Source organism: Hipposideros armiger, unplaced genomic scaffold (genome assembly GCF_001890085.2).
Source record: "Hipposideros armiger isolate ML-2016 unplaced genomic scaffold, ASM189008v1 scaffold_721, whole genome shotgun sequence".
Lineage (NCBI taxonomy): Eukaryota > Metazoa > Chordata > Mammalia > Chiroptera > Hipposideridae > Hipposideros > Hipposideros armiger.
The window spans coordinates 623,287-647,172 of NW_017732071.1; the positions used below are offsets into that span (position 1 = coordinate 623,287).

Here is a 23,886-nt window from a genome sequence, read left to right on the forward strand (position 1 = left end):
AACTTGTCTGTTCCCCTTCCCCCAATTCCCCAGCACTGTTCCCATCCCCCCAATTCCCCAATAAAAATCTTAAAAAAAAAAAAAAGTGCTGGAGGGAAGTTGCTGCAACCAGTGTTTCCCAGATGGTTGACATGAAGAACACAACCTAGGAGACTGATGACATCACCTTTGTTTGAATTATTAGGGGCTGGACACAGAGAAGTGGCAATAGTATATGAAAAGACGAATGCTGTTAATTGCAAGTAACAAAATCTGCTATAATGATTTAAACCATAATAAATACAGCTAATGGTGGTTCCAACGCATAGTGATATCATTAAACTTGGATTATTTCCAACAAAATCAGGGTCTAGTTATCAAGAAAGAATGGAGAGATGCTTGTTGGATACTCAACTACTAGTGTCTGTCACAGAAGACATTGTGGAAGATGAACTAATAAGAATTGAATACTTATAAAATGTGTAACATAGAGGTTATTAAAAAAATGTATACCTTGAATCTTGGATCTTATTTAAATGGCTGTATTGTTATTTCATATTATTGTTATGGGGAGCATCTTTGGAAAGGAATGACCTGCTTAGCCTCAGTCTTCAGTTCCTAGAGGAGACTATCTCAAACTTTTTTATTTTTGTTTTTTTGTTGTTGTTTTTCTGCCACACATGCCCATGTTGAACGTATTTCTTATGAGGAGGTCCACTTCCCTGAACATTGAAACAAATGGGCTTCCAGCTTGATTACTAGGGAACTAGTTCTAGCTCTCCTCTTTTCTTTCCTACTCCAGGAAGTATATCAAAATGCATATGAGTAAAAGGATATATTTGGAGGGATAACCTTGAAGCCACTCTAATTTATGGGAAAATAGTAATCGTTTGCCAAATTCAGTATTTGAACTATTATTATTACCACCAATTTATGGTAACCCTATGACACATGTCACAAGTAATTGAAATGCACCAGTGTGTCTGGACCCCTAGCTTTGATCTAGAGGACAACCCTCTTCTTTCTATGTGATCACTGTGTTATTGTCATTATGTTGTTGCATTTCTTGGACCTACAGATGTTTAAATTGAATGGTAAGATGAAAAAAAAAAGAAAACCCTGGGCATCTGAAGTGGGACACACACACACATACACACAAAACCACAACACTCAGACCATTGCTAGGCATGTAATAAACATTTAAAAATCAGGGTCTACAGATATAGAGATTTACCTATAAATTCAGACATTTTTTATCACAAAAGTCAATCTTTCTCTTTCTCTCGAAAAGTTACAATTAAGTTGCAGTAGTATAAATATTGTATAATCACATTTGGCACATTTCTGGAGATCAAGAGTTAGACCGAGTGGAGATTAACAGAGTTAATCAAAAAGTTAATTAACAGAGTTGAAACAAAAAGACTCACCAACTAATGAAGAGGAATTATATCAGTGCAAAATCCCTGAGGTAGGATAGGAAGAGTGGGTAGGGAGATCTCAGGGCAAAACAGTCCCAAATGAGAGAAGGTTTTTTACTAAATTACAGAACCGTTTCTTTCCATGAAAGAGTAGCAGCACAAGATGGTTGAGAGAACATTGGGGATTTGAAATTATATAAATTATGTTTAATCCTAGCTTTACCCCTTAGCCTATGTGATGATGGCCAAGGCACTGAAGTTCTCTGAGTCATAGTTCTTAGATACCTTACCTGCTATATGGGAAGAATAATACCTATACCATATCCAATAATGCCATTAGGATTATAGATCATATTTTAAAGAATATTGCCTTGACACATGTTTACAAAATGGGAGCCATTATTACAACTTTATCTTGTCTTATTGTTTTACTTTTGCAATTCCATTGGAAAAGGAATGCTGTGTTCAAAAGCTTGATAACCATAGTACTATGATAGTGAATCAGTGTATATACAATACATTGTGCTATTGTGTTCATCTGTCCTCATGGCCATCCTATGAGGTCATATTTTGGGTTTTCCATTTTACAGAGCAGAAAACTGAGACTTAAGAGAGAGAAACATTTTTTTTTTTAAATTTAGGTAATTTGTCTCCAGAGTCCATACTTTATAATCACTCAGCTCTACTTTCTTCCTCTTCTCTCCCTCTACACACATACACGCCTTTATAGTGACTTAATCTTTAAACTCACACAAAGACTAAGATCACAGTGATTAAAAACCACACATGGCTTCATGCTTCTACTGCCTGCTTAGTCCAGTAGACTCAGGGGGTAGTTTAGACACCTTTGGGGTGGGGGCGTCCTGCCAATATAGTTCCCCATTTTCAAAGCACCTGGGAGGGCAACAACCAGCTGCTCTGAAATGTGTTTGAATCTCATCCTCAACTAAGAGACAGATGTGCTTAACTACAGGCAGACTCTGGAAGATTTTGCGTGTGTGTTTTGTAAGACACTCTAGGCAGGATGAGAGAGATTTCTGATTTGAAAAGCAACAAAATTCAAGAACATAACTTTTTAGTATTTCTCCATTATGGACACTTTTCAACCGCTGATATTCACTCAGATACAAAGTTTGTGAGTCCCAAATAAAGAGAAGGCAGTCGTTTTAAAGACACTTTAATTGTTTTCTTCAAGGTGAATTTTTTTATACCCGACATATTCCATGCTGCGCATCTGAGATAACAGCATTTTGTTGCTCCAGGCTTCTGAAATAATTTCCAAAGCACTGTTCTGTCTTGTTACCTGCTGCCCTTTCCTTCCAGTGTGTGGATGAAGCAATAATTGTATAAGTTAATGCTGCTGCTGCTTATCCTGGATTTCAACCACTGACACAGTACATAATCATAATGTCTGTAGGCCAAAGCAGGCATGGGGCTGGAGTAGCACCCAGATCTACCAATTAAATGAGACTATGGGAAGCATAAGACATTAAAATAGCACACAGGTGTCCAGAAAACTAGCAGCCTCACATTCGATTATGTTGTTGTAATTGCCTAAAGCTAGTCATATGTTCAGTATAGCTTTTTAAAAATAATTGTAAAATTCATTTTTCATTTGAAAATAGAGGCCAATGCGATATTTTATTGAGTAATGTTAAATAATGGTCAAATCTTCAAAGTCTCCAGAAAAACTGGGTTACAAAGGAAATTTGCAACATAAGGCAGAATTTCAGATATACTTCAAAACAACAGGGAAGCTGACATTTTACTTAAAATTAGAAAACCACATTCTGTATAGAAGTATATATAATGTTCATGCTTATGTATATAAGTAGTAACTTAGAGTTTATCTATGCACCACCATCAGCCCCCCTTAACTCCTATAGCCTTTATTTTCCCAACAAAATTCCGGATTTTGTCTAAAGAAGCAGAGGCATGTTTGACAGCATCTTAAATGTCTTAAGTATATAAAAGCCCTGATGGCTAAAGAAGCCATCACTCAGCTATATTTTCTTTTACTAAGACTAGAGGTAGGGAAAATAACTACTTGATTTTGTGTAAACATTTCATTGATTGAATGAGAGTACATGTGAACTTTCTTTTTCAAACACACACGATATTATAATCACAGAAATGGTAAGGTGAGTACTATGAGATTTTATTAATACAACCATGGCATATGGAAACTGAGGGGGAATGCTTGCTGGTGCAAAACCTCATTTTGATAGTCAAGGTTACTTTTACTCAGAACCTTTCCCTACCCAAGATTTTTTTTTTTAATTAAAGTTTATTGGGGTGACAATGGTTCGTAAAGTTACATAGGTTTCAAGTGTACAATTCTGTAATACATCATCTGTATATCACATTGTGTGTTCACCACGCAGGGTCAGTTCTCCTTCCATCACCATATATTCGATGCGTTTTATCCTCGTCTATCTCCCCTCCCCCCTTACCCTCTGGTAACCTCTAAACTATTGTGTATGTCTATGAGTTTTTGTTTCTTTGTTTGTTTGTCTTGTTCTTTTGTTGTTTTCAGTTTTATATCCCACATATCAGTGAAATCATATGGTTCTCTACAACTTCTGTCTGACTTATTTCGCTTAGCATAATAATCTCAAGATCCATCCATTTTGTCGCAAATGGCACTATTTCATCTTTTCTTATGGTAGAATAGTATTCCATTATATATATATGCCACATCTTCTTTATTCAATCATCTATTGAAGAATAGTTCAGTTGTTTCCATGTCTTGGCCGCCGTAAATAATGCTGCATTGAATATTGGAGCATATATATCTTTATGGATAAATGTTTTCAGATTTTTTTGGTAGATATACAGGAGAGGGATTGCTCAGTCATTTTGACTACTGGTTTTCAGATGGGTTTAGCCAACGGGAGGGAGGCAGTTGGCAAGGAATCATCCACTTCTGGTGTTTTAGCTGCTTGTCATAGCTTCATCTTTTCCATATCCTCTAGTACTAGGAATGGTATCTATCTGTTCATGCTGATGGTGGGTTAAGTGTTGCTTCACAATCTATCCATTTCCTGTACTAGATTTCATGTTTGAAACAACTGGAATAGTGTGTTTCCCTTCCTGGATCCTGACTGATATACTCACTAAAGGAATTGTGATGAGCTGAGCTGACCTCATGCAAATTTGAGAAGCATGTAAAGTGTGTGTGTGTGTGTGTGTGTGTGTGTGTGTGTGTGTGTGTGTGTTGGGATGGGAAAGAATCGTTAATACTTGTCTCTCACTTCTTATTGTCAAGAAATGCTTTTGTGCTGCTCTTGGTTTTCAGATATGGAAAGAGTTTGTCCTCAGTTTTGTTCCATCAAAATCTCTAAATTCTGTTGCATTATTTGCCAGTTCACCTTACAAACTCATAAAAGCTATACCTTCATTATGTGCATGTGTACATGTCTGTGTAAAGCCCTAGCTAAACATGTTATAAATGTTATCACACTTAATCTTAATAGCCAATCCTGAAATGTATTTTTATTGTAGTTATACTAAAAGGAAATGGAAACTCAGAGATGCTAATTAACTTCTTCCCAGGCTGCATATCTGGGATGCAGAGCAGTTGTGGTGCAAATATAGGTTATTTACCATGAAAGTGATATTTATTCTTGGGCTGATAGACATATTTTTATGATATATTATATTACAATCATTAACAGTGATATTTATTTAAATGTGGGAGTTTGGAATTTTCTGATAAACACTGTGTCTTTCAACAAATCTGTGTTCTGAGTTTTAAACATAAATATTGAGAAGCATCGTTTGATCAAGGGATTTTGTGCCAAAAGTTTTATGGTTACATGCCATAAACTTCTTGTTTTATGGAATTTGGGTATGGAATGTGTGAGAAATATTATTTTAGGGCATAATAGAAAAGAATAATTGAGACCATGTCTATCTTGAAAATATTTTGCATATGTTTTTTGTACTTATAGTTCTATAACTTATTTAAATAGCATTTCAGGTAATTTATTTGTATGCTAAATATCTCCTATAGTCTGTCTCATGCAGTTAGGGTGGAAAAGACAGTATTACCTCTTCTACATGGATCTTATTGTCTTAAGGTGACTCTGATGCTAGGTGAGACATAAATTGCTATAACAATATATGAAAAGGCAATCTGGTCTAGTCTAGGTATCACAGAATGCTTTCCTGAGAAAGTGATATTAATGTGATACCTAAAGGAAGAAAAGAAGTTTCCCTGATGAAAAGAGAAGAGGTAATTTCCACACAGAAGAAATGTCTTGTGAATAGTCTTGAAGGAGGTGAGGAGAAATATGTGGCATATTTAAAAACTAAAACATTTTAGTTAGCTTGGTTTAGTTACATTATATGGCTAAATCACATAATGTAAAAACAAGAAATAAGTTGGTTAAGCCAGAAGAGACAAGATCTCATTTAAGGTTTTGTAATCTGTAACAAAAAGTTTAGAATGAAGATACATTTTAAATGAAAATCTATCAGTGTATTATAAAAGAAATTGATTTTTTTTTGAGAGATTATTTTTGTGTTAAAGAGAATGGACTAGAGGGGAGCAAAAACCCACAGAGAGACACTCAGAAGATAATGACCTGCCCCAGGGTGGTGGTTGTACAAAAGGAAAGATATTGATAGGATTGGGTTGAAGGGGCTTTGGTGATTTACCAAATGTGAGTTTTCAAAGGTGATTTTTAGCTTTTGTTTACACAATTGACTGATTGATGTTGACTTAACAGAGATAAGGAATTTTAGAGCTCAGATAATGATAAGGTTTTTGAGAATTCTATTCATAAGCAAATTAATGGTAATTATACCCTTAGGTCAGCCCTACATTCACTCTAGACTTCTTCCTGGATACAATTTGTGAACTGCAGAAATGTTGAAAGCAAGACCAAAATACAAAAGAAAGAAACAAACAAAACATTGGTTTTATCTCTGTATATTAGCAATAAAAAAAATCAGAGAATGAAATTTTCAAAATAATGTTTACAGTAGCATCAAAACCAAATTATTAGGGGACAGTTTATCATCATATATGCAAGATGTTTAAATTGAAAACTACAATCTCTTGTTGAAAGAAAATAAAACATTATAAAATAGAAAACTGTGTTCATAGATTGAGAGTCAATATTGTTGTCTCATTTCTATCCAAATTGATCTCTATATTAAACATAATCCCAATTAATATCTTAACAGGCATTTTTGTTGAATTTATCAAACTGATCTATAAATTATATAGAAACACAAATAAGTCTAATCAATTGTTAAAAAGAAGAAATTTATATTTAATATGTTTTATTTCAAAACTTAAAAGAAATCTCAAGCATTTAAGATAGTGTGGTACTGATATAAAAGTAAACATAGAAATAGAACAGAATAGAAAGTCCAGAAATAGGCGCACACATATGGTCAATTTAATTTTGACATTGATTCCAAGATAATTTAAAAGGAAAGAAAAGCATTTTCACCAAATGGTGCTTGAACAACTGGATATCTTTATGAAAAAAATATGTACTCTATATAACTTCACAAACAAAAATCGATACAAAGTTGGCCATAGCCTTAAACATAAATCTAAAACTTCAAGCATCTACAAGAAAACAAAAGAAAATCTTGGTAAACTTGTTGTAACCAAACATTTTTTGATAAGACTATATATATATATATATATATATATATATATATATATATATAATTAACATAAAAGAAAAAATTGATAAACTAGACTTCATCAAATTTAAAATTTGTGCTTTTAGAAAGACTCAGTTAAGAAAATGGAAAGAAAATCACAGGCTGGGAGAAAATATTTGTAATACATATATCTGAAAAAGGATTTGTATTCAGATATAAAAAGAACATTAAAAGTGAATACAAAGAGGACAGTCCAAAAATGAAGCAAAATATTTAACAGTGATTTTATTACAAATGATATGTGTTTATTAAGTCTCCTAATATATTCAGCATCATTAGTAATCAGAGAAAAGCAACTTAAAACCACAATGGCATTTCACTTCATACTCATATTCTCATATTAAAATGTCTAAAATTTTAAAAGATTCAAAAGTGTATACGTATTTTAAAAGTATGTGTTTTAAAAGATTGACTGAGTATGGCTGAGGATGTAGAGTCATTGTAACTCTGATATTACTTTCAGTAGGAATTTAAAATGGTAAAATAACTTTGGTCAACTGTTTCATAATTTCTTATAAAATTAAAGATACACTTAAAATAGAACATAGCAGTTTTACCTCTGGACATTTAACCAAAATAAGTAAAAAACATATGCTATGAAATAGTTGTACAAGAATGGCCATAGAAGCTTTATTCACAATAATAAAAGATTGTAAATAAACCAAATGTCAATCAACAGGTGAATGGGTTGACAAATTGTAGTATATGTATAAAATTTAATACTCCTCTACAATAAACAGAATAACTTACTAATACATGCAGCAACATGGGTGAAGCTTACAGATTTATTGCTGAGTAAAAGACACAAAACACAAAAAAGCACATACTTTTGAATTCCATTTATGTGCAACTGTAGAAAAGGTACATCTAATTCATAGTAACATGTTTATGTAGATGGAAAATCCAAAAGAATCTAGAAAAACCTTTAAGAATTAAGTGAAGTTTGCAAGGTTTCTAGATGCAGGTTAATATAAGCATAGGAGATTATTCTCAGCTTCATTAGTTGTCAATGAAATGTCAATTAAAATATCAACTATAAACCTGCTAAAATGACTCAAGTGAAAAATATGGGGGAAAATGTGTAGGTTGAGATGTTCAGCAATGGGAACTCTCATATACTGCTGGCAGAAGTTTCAATTTGCAAGAGCACTTTGGGAATCTCTGGAAGCATCCAATAAAACTTAGTGTGTGCATTTTTATGACTGCAATTATACTCTCAAATACATACCCAGCAAAATTTTATATATTTGTTACCAAAATACATTCACCAGAATATTCATAAATTGCTATTCCTTATAGCCCCAAACTATCTAAAAGACCATCAACAGTAGATTGGATAAATAAACTATGATATTTTTACATAATGGAATATTATACTGGAATAAGAATTAATTGATTTTATAAATAAAATCTCATTGAAATAAATTAGATACCTGAGTTACATATTGAATTATTCAATGTATATATTATGCATTTAACATATATGTAATATGCTATATTAGATACTATATTATATATTTAATTATATATTATATCACATATTTAATACATCTTATATTGATACCTACTAGAAAAAAGGGAAAGCTTATTTATGTGACAGTAAGAGTCAGACTGCTTAAGAAGTAAGTGAGAAGAGAGGAAAATAGTGTAAGGGAGTATAGAAAACCTTTCAAAAGTCTGAGTGTTTTAAGATAGAGTTTAACAAACATTTAAATACTATAGTGAAAATAAAGCAATAGAAAGTAATAGAAAATAGACACATTCATAGTAAAGAATTACTAATTGTTCAAGGTCCTCAAGAAGGCAGATAAGAAATAGATTCTAGTGTACAGTTAGAAGTATTGGTTATGAAGAGAAAAAGATAACTTTCATCTGAATGGAAATGGATAAGAATGAAGGACAGGCTCAAACAATTTCATTTTGCTGCTTTTATTTTTGTTTCTGTTGTTATTGTTTGTTGGCTTACTTGCTTGTTTTATATTTATTTTAAGTGATGTAATATGAAGAACAAGTGAGAATATGAGGTGCCAGAGATTCAATAAGAGTGGAAGTTTGAAATAGTGTTTGGGTAGAAGAAGTGCAATCACTGGCTAAAGACACAAAAACACATTGTCTATCAGCTTCAGGTTGGTAGCCATCAATTCATCTAGATACCCGTTGGCCCAAAGAGGGGATTCTCTAAAATCAGTAGAGCCACCTGTGGAACAGTGTTAAGTATATGGACAATTCTCGTCCAGTAGATGTTTGTAGCAGAGAGAAGCAAGTTAAGAAATGTTGAATATTGCTAATAGTGGAGTTAACATGATAGAACAATGATGATTGAAAACAGGTTGCAAAATAGCACGAGCGTGAAAAGGTCTGTGGACTGGCAGTCCTTGCATGGTTTGGAAAACTGATGTCATTTGGATTTTTAGCTTCACACAACCTACTTTTTCCTTGCCTATGTCATGCAAGAGATGAGTGTAGGATGTAAGACAAAGACCGGTGCTTTTTTACTCTCAGTCCAGAGTTTTTGCAGCATGGCCAATATATCAGGTTGACTATTACCAATAGACGTCTATGGAGATGGCAGATCTCAGTGTCCTGCCTGAGGCTGGAGAGAAGAGAAGGCACAGGGTGAAACATGGTTGTTGAGAGAGCCACGGCAAAGCCAGCACACTCCTGCTAGCTCTACTTAGGATATAATATACTAATTTTTCTGAGTTGGTGTATCTAGTACCTGGGCTGCAATTTTATAGAAAACTTGTCCTTCAGCTAGGCATTTGCCTTTAAGTCAACACGGTTGAAAGATAATTAATCATTAGTATTCTATTCTTGGGCCAGCTGAGTGGCTCAGTTGGTTAAGAGATCGCTCAAGAGTTTGAGCTCTGAGCAACAGCGGCTCAAGTACAGCCCGAGCTGAGCAGCCGCTGAGCTGCCAACAGGTAGCAGGATGGCTCAGCTAAAAAAAGTATATATATTCTATTCTTATAACAGGGCATTTCAAATAGAATTAAAAGGCATTCTGAGTATCCACTTGAATTGGCATTATGTTTGTAATGATTTCCTTTTAGCATGATACAAAATATTTTTGGATAGAGTATTTGCTTAGAAAATAAAATTAGCTTTGAAAATGTTTTTTTGACAGAACAAGATTACAGCTGAATAAATGTCATATTTCATTTCATGCCTGGCCCTCGGTAGTTTTTTGTTTTGTTTTGTTTTGTTTTTTTTTAGTTACTCATGCATTGATTTTCTTTTCCCCTTTTTTCAACTTAAGTTGTCCTTTTCTGTTATCATGTTCTAATGGAGAGTTAGCAAAGGAGAAATTTACTATGCAAATCCTATGAGTGGTTCATTGGAATAACTCTTCATATTGAAAGAAGGAGCCACCTTCTCAATTTCATTATAAGCTTGACAATGTCAATTTGGATATATAACTCCATTTTGAATGGCCTTCACAAAGTCCCTTATTTGATTTTCCCATTAAGCCAGCCTGGTTATTTAGCATTTTTAAATGCATCTCAAAAGGGAGAATACAGGCTATTCTTCTAAATATCTGTTCAGAAATAAAAGAATGTTTTAAGCAAGTATCAGGATAAAATTAGGTCCTCAAGAGAAGGTCAAGATGGATAATAAAAACATATTGATTTAGGTCATGTAATTTTACTAACAAATATATACTTAAGAATTTCCTGTGGTATATAGCTATCACCGTTAGATTAATACAGAGATGAAAACGGCTTCTATAAATTAGAAAGATCATACAATTATTAGTTTTTTAAAGAAGGAGTTATTTATGCTGTCACTTGTTATCTCCCAACACACATACATAATAAATTCCCTTTCACATTGCCTATGCTAACTTTATTTCCAAGTAGTTTAACTGTGAATTTTAAAACTAAGTAAGGGTTAAACAGAAACTCCAACCAGGAGACCAAATCCTGATTTCTATTGCAAACCCAAGGTAAATAAATTGATTTAATTTTGAGAATCAGAAAAGAAGTTTGGTTTGTATTTACACTAGGACACATTTTAAAGATGAAATGTTATGCATTCCCACGTCCTGGAAGCTATAATAGGATTTATTTGTGGTTTTTCTTTGCCTTATAGATTTGTTTATTGAGATCCCCATTTTAACATTTAAAAAGGTTTTGTTACAACATAGTCTTAACCTAAAAGTCTTTAAATGGCTAGAGTCTATAAGGATGACTCTTTCTACATGCTATTTCAAAAACTGTGCTAACATGGAAAATGACAGAGTATAAACATTATCAAGCCACCATCCTAACAGAATACTCTAGCAAGTATAAAACTCTCCTTTTCTTAGGCCCAATATGCATTATAAAAACTCTGGAACTTTCCCAAAAGCAGCTTTTGAGTAGTCATTTCTTTTTAAATTTTAGACATTATATTAATTAATGTTAGTGTAATTGCTCCAACAATTCAATATCTGAAAAGAAACAGACATTGGAAGTGACATATTACTGGGTTGTATAATGGGTTGAGAGCACCAGGCACTTAAACCAGACTGCCTGGGCTCAGATTCCAGCTCTATCATTTCATAGCTGTGTTGCCTTGAGCAAGCTACCTTCTAGTTCCTTTGTTTCCTCATCTACAAACAGAGATAATAGTATACTTACCTCATGGAGTGCCTGTGAGTTAATTTACGTCAACTGTTTAAACAGTGCCAGCATATAAGAAGCACACAGTAGATATTAGCAATTTTATAAGCTGTTATTATTATACCTGGAGCCAAACTCCACGTATTTGCTGTTTAACTATTACATTTGTGCAGGTCCGAGGGAACTCTAAGACTCACAAGATTATCATAAGCTATGCTTAGCACCAGTTTATTCAGAAGGTTATAGGACAGGAAATACATCTTTCCAGGCAACATCAGGCTTTTCTTTCCAAAGTAGTCCCAGCAGCAGTTGTTGGTGTGGCAGTTCACACAGGGGTTAGGAAGCTGTGCTTTCCCTGGGTGGCAGCCCAGGTGCAAGGAGATAAGATCCACGTCAGTGGGAGTGAGGTTCACTCAAGCTTAGCATCCTCATGCAAACAGGTGTCTGATGAAGGTGTTACATCCAGAATAAGGAGTTAGTGTGAGTAGGAGACATTCTGGTGTTCTGACATAATATAGATGAGAAACTTAGAAAATAAAGGAAGCTAGCATGTCTTTCTTTCTTTTCTTTTTTTTTTTAAGGTTTCTCTTGGCTATCAATAATTATAATAGGATTTTGACAAACAGCAGACATTTCAGTGTGCCATAGTTGTTTTCAAGGCTGACATCACAGGCATGTAAGGTTGGCTTTTGTAAGAAAAGATCCAGATATTCTATGTATACTAGTTACATGGACAAAATTTTGTCATTTTGTGAAGAATAATACACTACCTTTTATTGCTACTATACTCCTTTTCTGTAGCAAAGGGTTGTAGACATAGCTCTAAGAAGGACTGAATCTTTTGTCTGAAAGCACTTTTAAGACTGGACAAATTTGTACTGTAGCTTAACTGAACTCACATCGTCCATACCACAAAGCACAGAAGAAACACTGCAATAAAATAAACTAAGATTCCTATAGAATGGTAATAATAGGACTCTATTTAGACAGTTATAATGTGGATTGTTTGCAGATACATCATGCAGTTAGACTAAGAGCTAACTTATGAACATAATCACTTTATATTCATCTAGATCCTCAAAAAATGGGGTAGAACTTACCAATTTATGTTTGCATATAGACAATACTGAGACATGTATTATGTCATTAAGAGATGAACACGCTTGTTTATTTTGAAGCCACACTAGTGTTATAAGAATAAGCAGAAGTCACCAACATAGGAAAGACCTCCAATGTATCTAGGATAGAGGCCTTCAATTTAGGTCAAAATCCTCTTTGAAAAGTTACTTAAAACCATGTCCCCATTTATGAAAGGGGGAAATAGAAAGCTTTTTGTATACAGACAGTGCCAAAAAAATGTATATGCATTTTAAGAAAGGAAAACTGTATTAAAATTGTAAAAATATATACCAATAACAAAAGATGAATACAAGTCACGTTAGACTCCTGCAACTACAAGAGGTGCTCAAAGTGGTTACCATCAGCATCCACACACTTCTGATTACGGTGAAGGTGAACCATTGCTTGAGCAACGTTGACCAAAGTGGCCACTTGTATACATTTTTTTGGCACCTCTAGTATGTGTGCATACAAATATTTACATATAAAACCATAGGAGGGGGCCGGCCAAGTGGCGCGATGGTTAAGAACTCGCTTGGGATGCCAGAGGGCCCCGGTTCGGATCCCACATATGAGGGCCAGTGACACTGCCCTCTACAGCTAAGATGCTGAACAACAGCTCAACCTGGAGCTGGGCTGCCGGGAGTCGCCGGCGACGGCGTAGGCTGCAGCCCCTGTGGCAGTGGGTTGCCATGGGCTACCTTGTGTAGCCAGCAGCCAGCGTGAGCGGCCAGCAGCCAGCGTGAGCGGCCAGCAGCCGCAGTGAGCGGCCGTCCAGAAGCCGGTGACTGATCTGCCTCGCCAGAGAAGAGCGCGATGATGGTGCCAACTTGGGCCAGTGAAGCGACATCCTCCACAACTAGATTGAAGAACAAAACAACAGCAACTTGTCTGTTCCCCTTCCCCCAACTCCCCAGCACTGTTCCTATCCCCCTAATTCCCCAATAAAAATCTTTAAAAAAAAAAAAAAAACATAGGAGGTTTGAAGACCTTAGAAGCCATTTTTGTTTTCAGTGGATACCTTGATCAAGAACTCTTCATCTAGATCAGAGAGGAGTGTCACCAGGTGTTAGGGAAAATAGCTCCTTTGATGGTAAACATTGCAAGTTACATTCACCTAGCAGAATTTTCAGTTGATGAAAGTGATTTATGATGGTAAAAGATTTTTTAGACCTGAGTTTAGAGTCTGATTATTTTACCAGGCCTTTAGAGTAAATTAACGTTCTTGTCCTGCACAGGTTCATTTGTGAACTTCACAAATCTGGGTTCAATAAGTTGGACACAGAGACCATAATGTGATGCATTTCCCTATTCAAATTTGCCTTCATTTTCAGGATTCTATTGAATCCTTCTTTTGCAGGATTTTTCATTAAAGTCGGCCTGGGTAAGAGGATTTCAAATGGTTTTTTGCAGACATGAAATTCTGCAGTTATTCTTTATCAGTGGGTCTGAGGCACTGCTTGGTTGGGCCTCCAATAAAATTCCAGCTACTTATTAGGCCTGGCTGTGCCCATTGCTTATGTGGCCTGTGGTCTGGCTGATAGCAGAGAGTCACGCATCTTCCGCACACATAGTTTTTGGACTGCAAAGATCCTCATAGAATGTCCTACAAGCTTCCTCATGAAATAAGAGTCCTCTTGTAGCAATTGTCCTAATGTGTCTGCAAAACTAGTCTTCAAGCTCTCCTAGGATGATAATTTGTCCTGTGGGTTTTTTTTTTTTGTTGTTGTTGTTGTTGTTTTAGCCTCCCAGAGCAGTTATACTATGGATTTTAAAACAAAAGGATTTGTTAGAGACCAGCATAATAGATTGCAATGGTGCTAACAGGGCTTTGCTAACTCAGTGAGGAAAGAAGATAAGCTAGTTTCCACATTTTGAGGCCTGGATTGAACTTAAACATCTTCCCTAGACTATTGGTTTATGTATGCCACTTCTATGGAAAAAATGAAAGGAAGTGGGATAAATACAATCCATCCATGACAAGTTTACAGAGTAAAAAGGAGGAAAAAAGAATGTAAGTTTTAGGATAGGAAGGCCAAATCCCCTGCTGAAATCCTGAATGATAGCAGGTCCCTAGGACCTTGTTTTGTAGAAGACTTTATTGTAGCACAGAGCCCTCAGAGTAAAACAAATATTTTCATGTTCGAGAGAGAAACTTACCAAGTATCCTCAATACTATTCCCGATAATTCATCATGTAGAAAAAAATCTTTTTGTTCCTATGGTGAGATTGGAGACAACTTCAGAATCTAACTGAGCTCCAGGAAGTTTTTAATGAAAATTGCTAATTATTAAAGTACAGATTTTAGCCTGCAACCTGTCACAGAGTAATGTTAATAACAAATTGTGTTAGTCTACTCAAAGTCTAGTTGTTTTTTTGTTTTTCAGTAGTGTACAGATTCAGAAACTGTAAGTTTCCTCTGAAATACATATGAGTGTTTCATGAAATTCTGTTTAATGTTTGTAAAACATTTGTCATTCCCACCACATGTGCAGATTTTACATTTCTGGATTCAATAAGTAAAAAGGCTTTAAGATGTATAGTTGCCAAGTGTTACTACCTTTCAAATTACATATTTTTTGATGTTACCTTTTCAGGGATTTCAGGCTTGGCATATAATGGTGGTAATTAAAATGTTTCCTAGGAAGCAGCTAGCTAGACCACTGCCCTAGGCCCATAACCTCAGGTTACTACCTTCCTTCACTTATTTATTCTGTATGCGAGATGAGACTCCTCGAACTACAAAGGTAGAGTACTCGGGGCCAGGCAACTGCTGATGGATTTTAATAACTACAGAGCTGGTGTTTGAGTCTCAACCCTGAGAGCACAAATCACAGACAGGTGACAGTAGAGGCACATCTTCCTGTGTGAGTTGGTTGTGGGTGACGATCCAACAAACTGAAATAATGGAAGAGGCATTCGTTGTATAAAAATAAACCAAGTTGGCTTAGCTCTAAGGTATTTTGCAAGATTCTAGGAATACCACCCCATTTTCCCTGAAGATTGTTTTGTGAACAACCCAGAAAATATAACAATTAAAAACAGAAATACATGGGAAAAGATTTATTTTAGCGATGTCATCAATACGTCTTCATTTATTAAGCAATTTTGTCAGCCTTCTTAAGGAACAAAGGGAATTACATTTAATAATAATCAACTCTTTAGCAGTTACTCTACTAGGTTCTTTACACATATTATTTAACTTTAAGAAACATTTTTTCCCCCCAATTTCATAGCTGAGGAAACCAGGATGAAAATGGTTATTTGCCCAGGTTATGAAATAGCAGGCTTGGAATTTAAACCCAACTTAATTTGACTGAAAGCCTTGACTTTTTCTACTTTAAAACACTGCATGATAAGACTTACAAGTTCTGTGTTTAATAAAGAGACTATTGTAGGTGAAAATATTTGGGAAACATTTGTGAAAGTAAGTGGTATACATGCATGTATACATTCATATGTATGTGTGTATGAAATTTATCTTAAACTATGAATTCCTTGAGAGGAAGAATTTTCAGTTATCATTCTTATAAAATGACTAATGCATAATATAGCTTTTATTGTAGGCAGTTGTCTCTTGTAGAAAGGGTTCAGTATCATGTCCGCAAATAGGGAGATCCATTACAGAGAAAGCAATGACCATCTGGCCATTATAATATTATATAGAATTTATAGGATCCATTTCACTGAAATCCAAGAGAAAGAAATTAATCTCTCTAAGATATCATCTTAGAAGATAGGATATGGATCTGTTTGTGCATAAGATAGATAAATACTGGAAGACAGATAGCTTGATGTAGATAATTATACACAGATGTATACAATGGAGATTAACTCATTTATTTCTGGTACAAAAACAAAGTGACCGCTTTCAGTTTTAATAACATTAAACCTCTTTAGATTCCCAGTTGCATTACTGAATAATAGTTCTTTCTTTCTTTTCTCCTACAGTTGGACAGTGTCACCTCCTTAATCCAAGCAGCCAAAAATTTAATGAATGCTGTAGTGCAAACAGTGAAAATGTCTTACATTGCCTCCACCAAGATCATTCGAATTCAGAGTCCCTCTGGGCCCCGACACCCAGTTGTGATGTGGAGAATGAAGGCTCCTGCAAAAAAGCCCTTGATTAAAAGAGAAAAGCCAGAAGAAACTTGTGCAGCTGTGAGAAGAGGGTCAGCAAAGAAAAAAATCCACCCAGTGCAGGTCATGAGTGAATTTAGAGGAAGACATGTCTATTGAAACCACCATTCTACTCTAAGTGTCTCTATTACAAAGTCCTGGCTAACCACACTGCTTTAATTTTACACTTGATTGGTACTCTAAGTTCACTAGCTTTTAGAGTTTAACCCACAAGTTATATAAAACATTAGAGGCTGAACCATCCTGAGCAACATACCTTTGGGATCATGTCATTGTCATCTCTGCCAGCACCTAATAAGTCATCAATATATGGTTGTTGAATGAGTGAAACCTTCAGGTGTCATGCAGCCTTTCCCATCACAGAGAATATCTTATATTCATTACCAAATGCATATAGTAGACTCAAGTGAGTCTTATTCATCTGTAATATCTTGAGTGCATTCATCGTTTTAATTTTGAATTAAAAAATTGACATGAGTTTTTAACTTGGTTTTCAATGGAAACAAAAGATCTCACAAAATATTTTCCCATTTAATCACCATTTTCTTTACCTGACAAAGATGTGTAATCCCTGCTATAGGGGAAAAAACAAATCAATCTCTACAAATCTGTATCTGTTGTTAACTGATGAGGCTAACATCCATCCATCAGTAACTAACCAAGCTTCAACAGTCAAGCTACTTCCTAGATTTTTAAGGTCAGCCTCAATTATTAATGAAGCAGTTTGTTAACATTATAAAGGTTGCAATGAGTTTTGATGGTACAAAAATGCAATTGCATTTAGCAGTTTTGCACGTTGAATTCTGGGTTGAAAGGGGTCCATCAGAATTCCGATATGAGGGAAGTTATCATCCACTGGGGGAAATGGGACATCTAACTATATCCCTGAGTGAGTCATGCCAACAGAAGTGTAAGCAGTTCTGCCTGACTCTAAAATTCCATTTGTATCAGTTTGCAATTTTAATTAAAAGGCCAGCTTGAAAAACCTTGGATATTGAGTAACTATAACTGTGTAAATTGTACTATTGAGCTATGAAGTAGAGTTAATGGCAATGAAGCTGGAGTGTTTTTAATAATATTCTATTAATGGAAAGTCATCAAGGTCATTTTATAACTGTGCTCACTATGCACATTCCCAATCACTGTGCTCATCCCTACTTGAGCTTGTAATGAACTTTGTAATAGTCTCAGAGTCTAGTACATTGCTTCTCTGTCTTGCTCCTGCTCTTTCTCTCTTGTGGTCTCTTTCTCTCACTCTTGAGGGTTAAATTTCAGTTTCACTTTTTCTCACACCTAGAGTTTCCATTCACAGGATTTTAAAAATGCATTCCCTATTCTACTTTATCAAAATGATACTATAATTGTAACTGTACTTTCTACAACATTGCCATTGAGTTGTTTCTGCAACCACGTCATGTTAGTTTAATGAAGTCAAATTCAAATATGCATCACCAATTGATGTTAGAAGGACCAAGGTGGATAAAAGAATGTGTGAAACATAAAAATGCATAAAAGTTGAGAGCATGAGATACATGGTATTTTGAGCAAAATGGTATGGAAAAAGCATTTATTTAATAGGTTATTATCAATTATGGGAAAACATTGACTTCTTTTTAATGTAATGAATTATTTTATTCTTCCAAAATTCTGGGTTGCCGGGGCTCAGTACATAAACTTCCTAGAAGTAAAAGCAGTAAGCTCCTCCCTGTTTTGTATATGCACTGGGGTCCACAATAATTATTCTGGACAGAATCCACTCCCTAAAAGAGAAGGCAATGCAAAAAGGAATTAGGAAATCCACATAACTCTATTTTCCAGAACTATCTAAATAAGTGAGGCAGCACAAGGTGTTTCTTTCTTTGAAATGCCACCATAATTTTCTGCTTTAAGAGTAGACATTACAAGAGTGACATCTATGACACATCCTTTTCTCAAGTAGGCATGCAAATGTGTAATTTAGTTCAGAAAGTAAATTTTTAAAATATTACCAAATTACTAGATGTATAGTTCCTAAAGCCACATGCTCAAGAAGCACAAGAGTCTCATCTAGAAAATCTAATGTTTGTTTGATTCTATATCAGCTCTCTAGAGATTGGAGTTTAGAATGCAGCATTGTGATGCCAAAAACAAAGAAATAACTTGAAATTATACAATTTCCAATTAACCTCTGTATCTTTAAAAGTAATGGTACAGAGAGTTGAGCAAGGCTTCCTCTTCAAAGTAGGTAGATTTCCAGCTTATCTCAAAGTAAACAACTTATAATTAAACAAAACAATGAAAAAATGAACTTGGAGACTATCCCAGGAATAAAGTCTGCTGTCATAATCAAAGGTGCAGTAAGAACAGGTGCACAGAGCTGAGAAAGACATCTGTCCACCTGAGTGAATTCCTGCAATGGGCAACATTTCAAGATTTAGTCCAGTTCAGATCTGCTAATAATATAAGTGCTTATACACAAGAAAAATTAGCAGCAAATATATTAACAAATATTTGCACTATAAAGCATAGTTAAATGAATCTAATTAGTAAGTATGAATGCATTAGCTATATTTATATTTAAGCCTTTCTTCTGTAGGGGAATGGCAGAGATTTAACTAGAATGATACCTTGGTGGCCCATCTATGTGCCTTTTGAAATCACATCAGAGAGATTGTTTCTTCTGATGATGACACATTAGCTTTAGCCTGCTAATTAAAACTCACCTTTTTTCTTTTAGTGAAATCAATATATGTAGGAAAAAAAAATTCTTGAGAGGGAGGAGAGGGCTTAGACCACCTACAGGGACAGTTTCATCCTGGATAGCCACCAGCATCACTGTCAAACATTAGACTGGAATCAGAATGATAATTTATAAAAAATCCAGGAAATCATAATCTACTAGAAATTCTTCTACTTAGAAAAACCGGAAGGTTTTCATCAAACAGGAAATGTAAGAAACATATATCTCTACCTTTTATTTACCAAAAGTGAAAATTATTGGTTTAAAGTATTTGTTTCTTTCTAATGAAGCTTCTGAGTACAACTCAATGAATAGGTGAGGGGAAAAAAAAATCAAACATTAAATGTCTAAGTTAGTTTGTTAATTATTCCCTTTCTGTTTGTCTTATGATGTGAGTGAAAACTATGAATATATTAGAAAGTATAATATTCTTAAATGTGCCTTTTGGCCTTTGCAAATCTCTTCATTTACGAACATGAATATAAATGTATGTCTCCCATAAAATTCCTTCCATTGAAGGGGTAAGGATCCCTAGAGCTACACAGAAAGACCCATTTTTTCAGTCTGGCATTCTTGCACATTTAACAGCTTCAAAGAAAGTCAGTTTTCAAGTCATACTACAGTAAAATAGTTAAAATTGTGAACATACAGTTAAGTGAGCGATCTGAGTCTCAAACCCCATAATCCGAGCTCCTCAAATTCAATAATGAGTGGTTGGAAAGATTAATGTGTGAGAACAGAGAAGGTATTTTCATTGGCTTTCCAGAGCTTCACTTCCAGGCTGGTCTTTTCATCTCACCCATCCCTGCGCTAGGTATCCTCCTCCTAACTGCTGATACTTTTTACCAGAATGATGCAGTCAGGCCTGCTCATCCCAGTCAATTACCTCCAATTAACATCCTTTCCTCTTTCATGCACCAAAAGCATCTCTCTCCCATCTCTCATCTCCTTAGGTATCTATGCCACATACAAATTGACAAATAGATTCTATAGTGTTCTAGTTAAAACCAAGGATTTTAATTCCAAGCAGCATTATCCTTTGGTTGTTTCTATTCCAGAAATATTCCTATTATTTTTGGTGTCAAATGCACACTTTCATGCTAGGAATTGTGGTTCCCAGGGGTACAGATTTCTGTATAGTAGTGGCAGAATGAGTAGAATGAGATCCAAGCCTTTTTCTTGTGGTATTTATCATTCTCTGGTGAGCTTATTGCAGAATTGCCAGCTGCTTCCAGCATCCTTTTAAGTATTCTTTAGGTCAGCAAAGCAGGCACCGGGATATCAAGTTGAATGAAATCCATACTTCCTTTTGTCAGTCTGTTTTCTGCCAAGTCCACCTGCCTATTGCGTTGTCAGGAATCAAACAGCCATTTTTCAGTTTGGAAAGTCAGAACTATTTCTGTTTGACTTGATCAGGAAGTTTAGGGGCATCCAGTTAAAAGATTTTAACCTGCATATTATTTGAATGCCTTTTTTAAGTAAACTAGGAAAATTTCCACATCTGAGAGGCTTATATTCATGTATTCCTTTTATTTATATATCACATACCAGGAATCAAATCTTATTCAGATGAAAATCCTAAAACATTTCTTTTGACATCTCTCTGCCCATTCGTTATGATTTCTTTCATATTAGTACTTTGCATGTTACTACCAAATAAGCAAGCCAGACCTAATGACAGAAGTAGTTCATTTTGGCACTTTGCGTCTAATGCAGATATTATTAAAATCAAGTGTATGCAACTAAAGATGTCCTTATCAAGGATGTAACACTATCCTAGATATCGAAATGAGAGCAAAAAGAATTAAAATTTTAAATACACTTTTGCCATTTTAACTAAATCACATGAACAACAAACATGTTCTATGAAAGCAAAAGAAATAATATGATAGTTTACAACATTAATCATTTTACATTTGAATATTTTTTCTTCCCCCTCTACCAGGATAGATAGGGCCTATTTCTGAACACTTCAAAAGGAGATAATTAATGCTAATAGAAGTATTTCCAAATGGAACCCAACCTTACCAGAGTCCTATCTACAGGCAGTAGATGGTTTGTAGGGCTGGCCTTTGTATGTATCCTGAGATGACATGGCTCATGGCTGCCTGCTGGCTTATGGCATCTAATAGCTCCATTGGTTTATGATAAGAAACAAAAAGACTGACTTTGAAAATGAGGTTGACAAGATGGAGGGGAAAAAAATGAGTCAATACAAAGCATTTCTAAAGAAATGTGGATAAGAAAGTGACAGAGGTAGGGGCGGGAATAAGAAAGGTAGTTGTTGAAGCAGGTAACTTTTATAGCCACAGGGAGATAGAGTTTTTGGTTCTATGAAGATTAAGCAGCCTCCTCCTGAGGAAGGTTTTAAGGATAAGATGGCACACTTGCTTTTAGTGGTTTGGGTGAAGTCATGTCAGGTGCAGGGGGATGAACTATATAACAGTTGAGAGTGATTTATTGTTATTGTTTGCAAGAGGAGACATGGAAGTTTAGCCAGTGTTCTAGGCTGATAATGGGTGAAATTCTTCCCAAGGTTAGAGCTAATCAGGATAATCACACATTCATATATTTAACAAATATTTGTTGAGCCACTGTGATGTTCCAGGTACTGCTTTTGGCTCTTAGAGATACACAAAGTAACAAAACAAACAGCAATTCCACAGCCCCCTCATACCAGAGCTCTACACCAAAACCTTACTCCTGCCTATTCTTACGAATCTGAACATCACCCTCAATTCCACGCCAGCTTCACGTGCCAAATCTGTGATAAATGTTCTTACTGCATTTAATTCTCTCAGTAACCCTATGGGACAAACATTATTAGCTCTAATCCATAGATAAGGAAACTGAGGCTTAAACAGGTTGAGAATCTTGCTGAAAAAACTCACTGGCTTTAAAATTGAGTTTGTTGTACTCTAGATTCTGAAATTTTAGCCATCATACTATCCAGCCTTCTCATTTTTCATTTGAAAATGAGAAACAGACTTGAAATGCTGTCTGGCTTCATATGTAAGAGTAAAAAAATTGAAACTTAAAAAAAGATTATTAATCCATACCTACATTATTCAAAACAGATAAAAGAGAGATACGAAAGTAATTTGCTGCGTATTCTCACTTCTAATAACTGAATGTAGAGTATCAGATATATGAATAAATATTTCACCTATGTGATCTAGAATAAGATGAAAAATCTTGCCAAATTACCTTTATTACCATAGAGGAAAATATTCAATGGAAGCACCTATTTCAACCCATCTTCACCTTGATGGGTGAAAAAAAATTTTGTTGGCATCATTTCTTCCCTCTTTTACTGCTAATGTGTGTTTATGTGTTTAAAGTTATGGATCTCAGGGGCGAGTCAGCCAAGGATTATTAAAATATGCTAAAGTTTCCTTGTATTCCAAACTGACTCCAACTATAGCAAATACGTTTCCTTCTTTCTGGAGATCACAAATGTATGTAGTGTGGGCCTGACTGCAGGTAAATTTAGTCCTTTGTTTTTACATGACCCTTCTTCCTAGAACCAACTGAAAGCTAGACGCTTCTTCTTGCCCATGTTGCTGGCCTGGGGGAGTAAATACCTTCCAAATCTTTCTTAAAATGGAGTCACAGGTATTTCTGCAAACTGGAAATGTGTTTATTTTGGGTTTTCACTTTGTGGTACCTGGCAGTCATCATGGTGCCTGTTCCCAACTGCAAGAAAAGGAAGCACCAAAGAATGAAATTCCCTTTGAGCAAGACTCAGATTTCTAACCTCATCTCTAAAAATCTCTTCAACGTAGGATATACAAAAGCCACTTAAATGGTATTAACAGAGTGGTCCCTGTGCTTTTGTTTCCAATGAGATATTTTCTAGTTCTAAAATTCTCTTTCTTTTGAGTTTTCAGGAAGAATTCTTATTTTCAGTTCGGTTATTTGTTCTTGATGGCACATAGCATCTCTTTAAACATTTTAAAGTCCCCCTTTCAATAATTAAATCAATAGTTCAAAAGCCTGTAAATAACTTTTTTTTTTATTCTAACAGCCATATATTACACAGTCCTGGGTCAATCCTTGGCATGTCGTATCAGTTTCCCATTTTTGTGAATTCTCTGAACTTCTCTGGTATTCACTGAGAGTCTAGCTTAGACTGACAGGTTCCCATGACCTGGGCTTCTAACATCAAATTTGAATTGAAATGTTTATGAATGAAGCAAAGAGGCAAGTCTGAGATGTT

At 35.1% G+C, this 23,886-nt stretch overlaps 1 protein-coding gene across 1 annotated transcript in view; it reads left to right on the forward strand.

Moving 5' to 3' along the window:
- Positions 1-23,198, forward strand: part of LOC109373414 (catenin alpha-3) — a 602,515-nt gene extending 579,317 nt beyond the window's left edge. Inside the window, exon 9 of the mRNA XM_019627201.1 lies at positions 16,760-23,198. Coding sequence (XP_019482746.1) covers positions 16,760-17,047 — 288 coding nt within the window. The 3' untranslated portion in view covers positions 17,048-23,198. The remainder of the gene's footprint in view (positions 1-16,759) is intronic.
- The last annotated feature ends 688 nt before the right edge of the window (positions 23,199-23,886 follow it).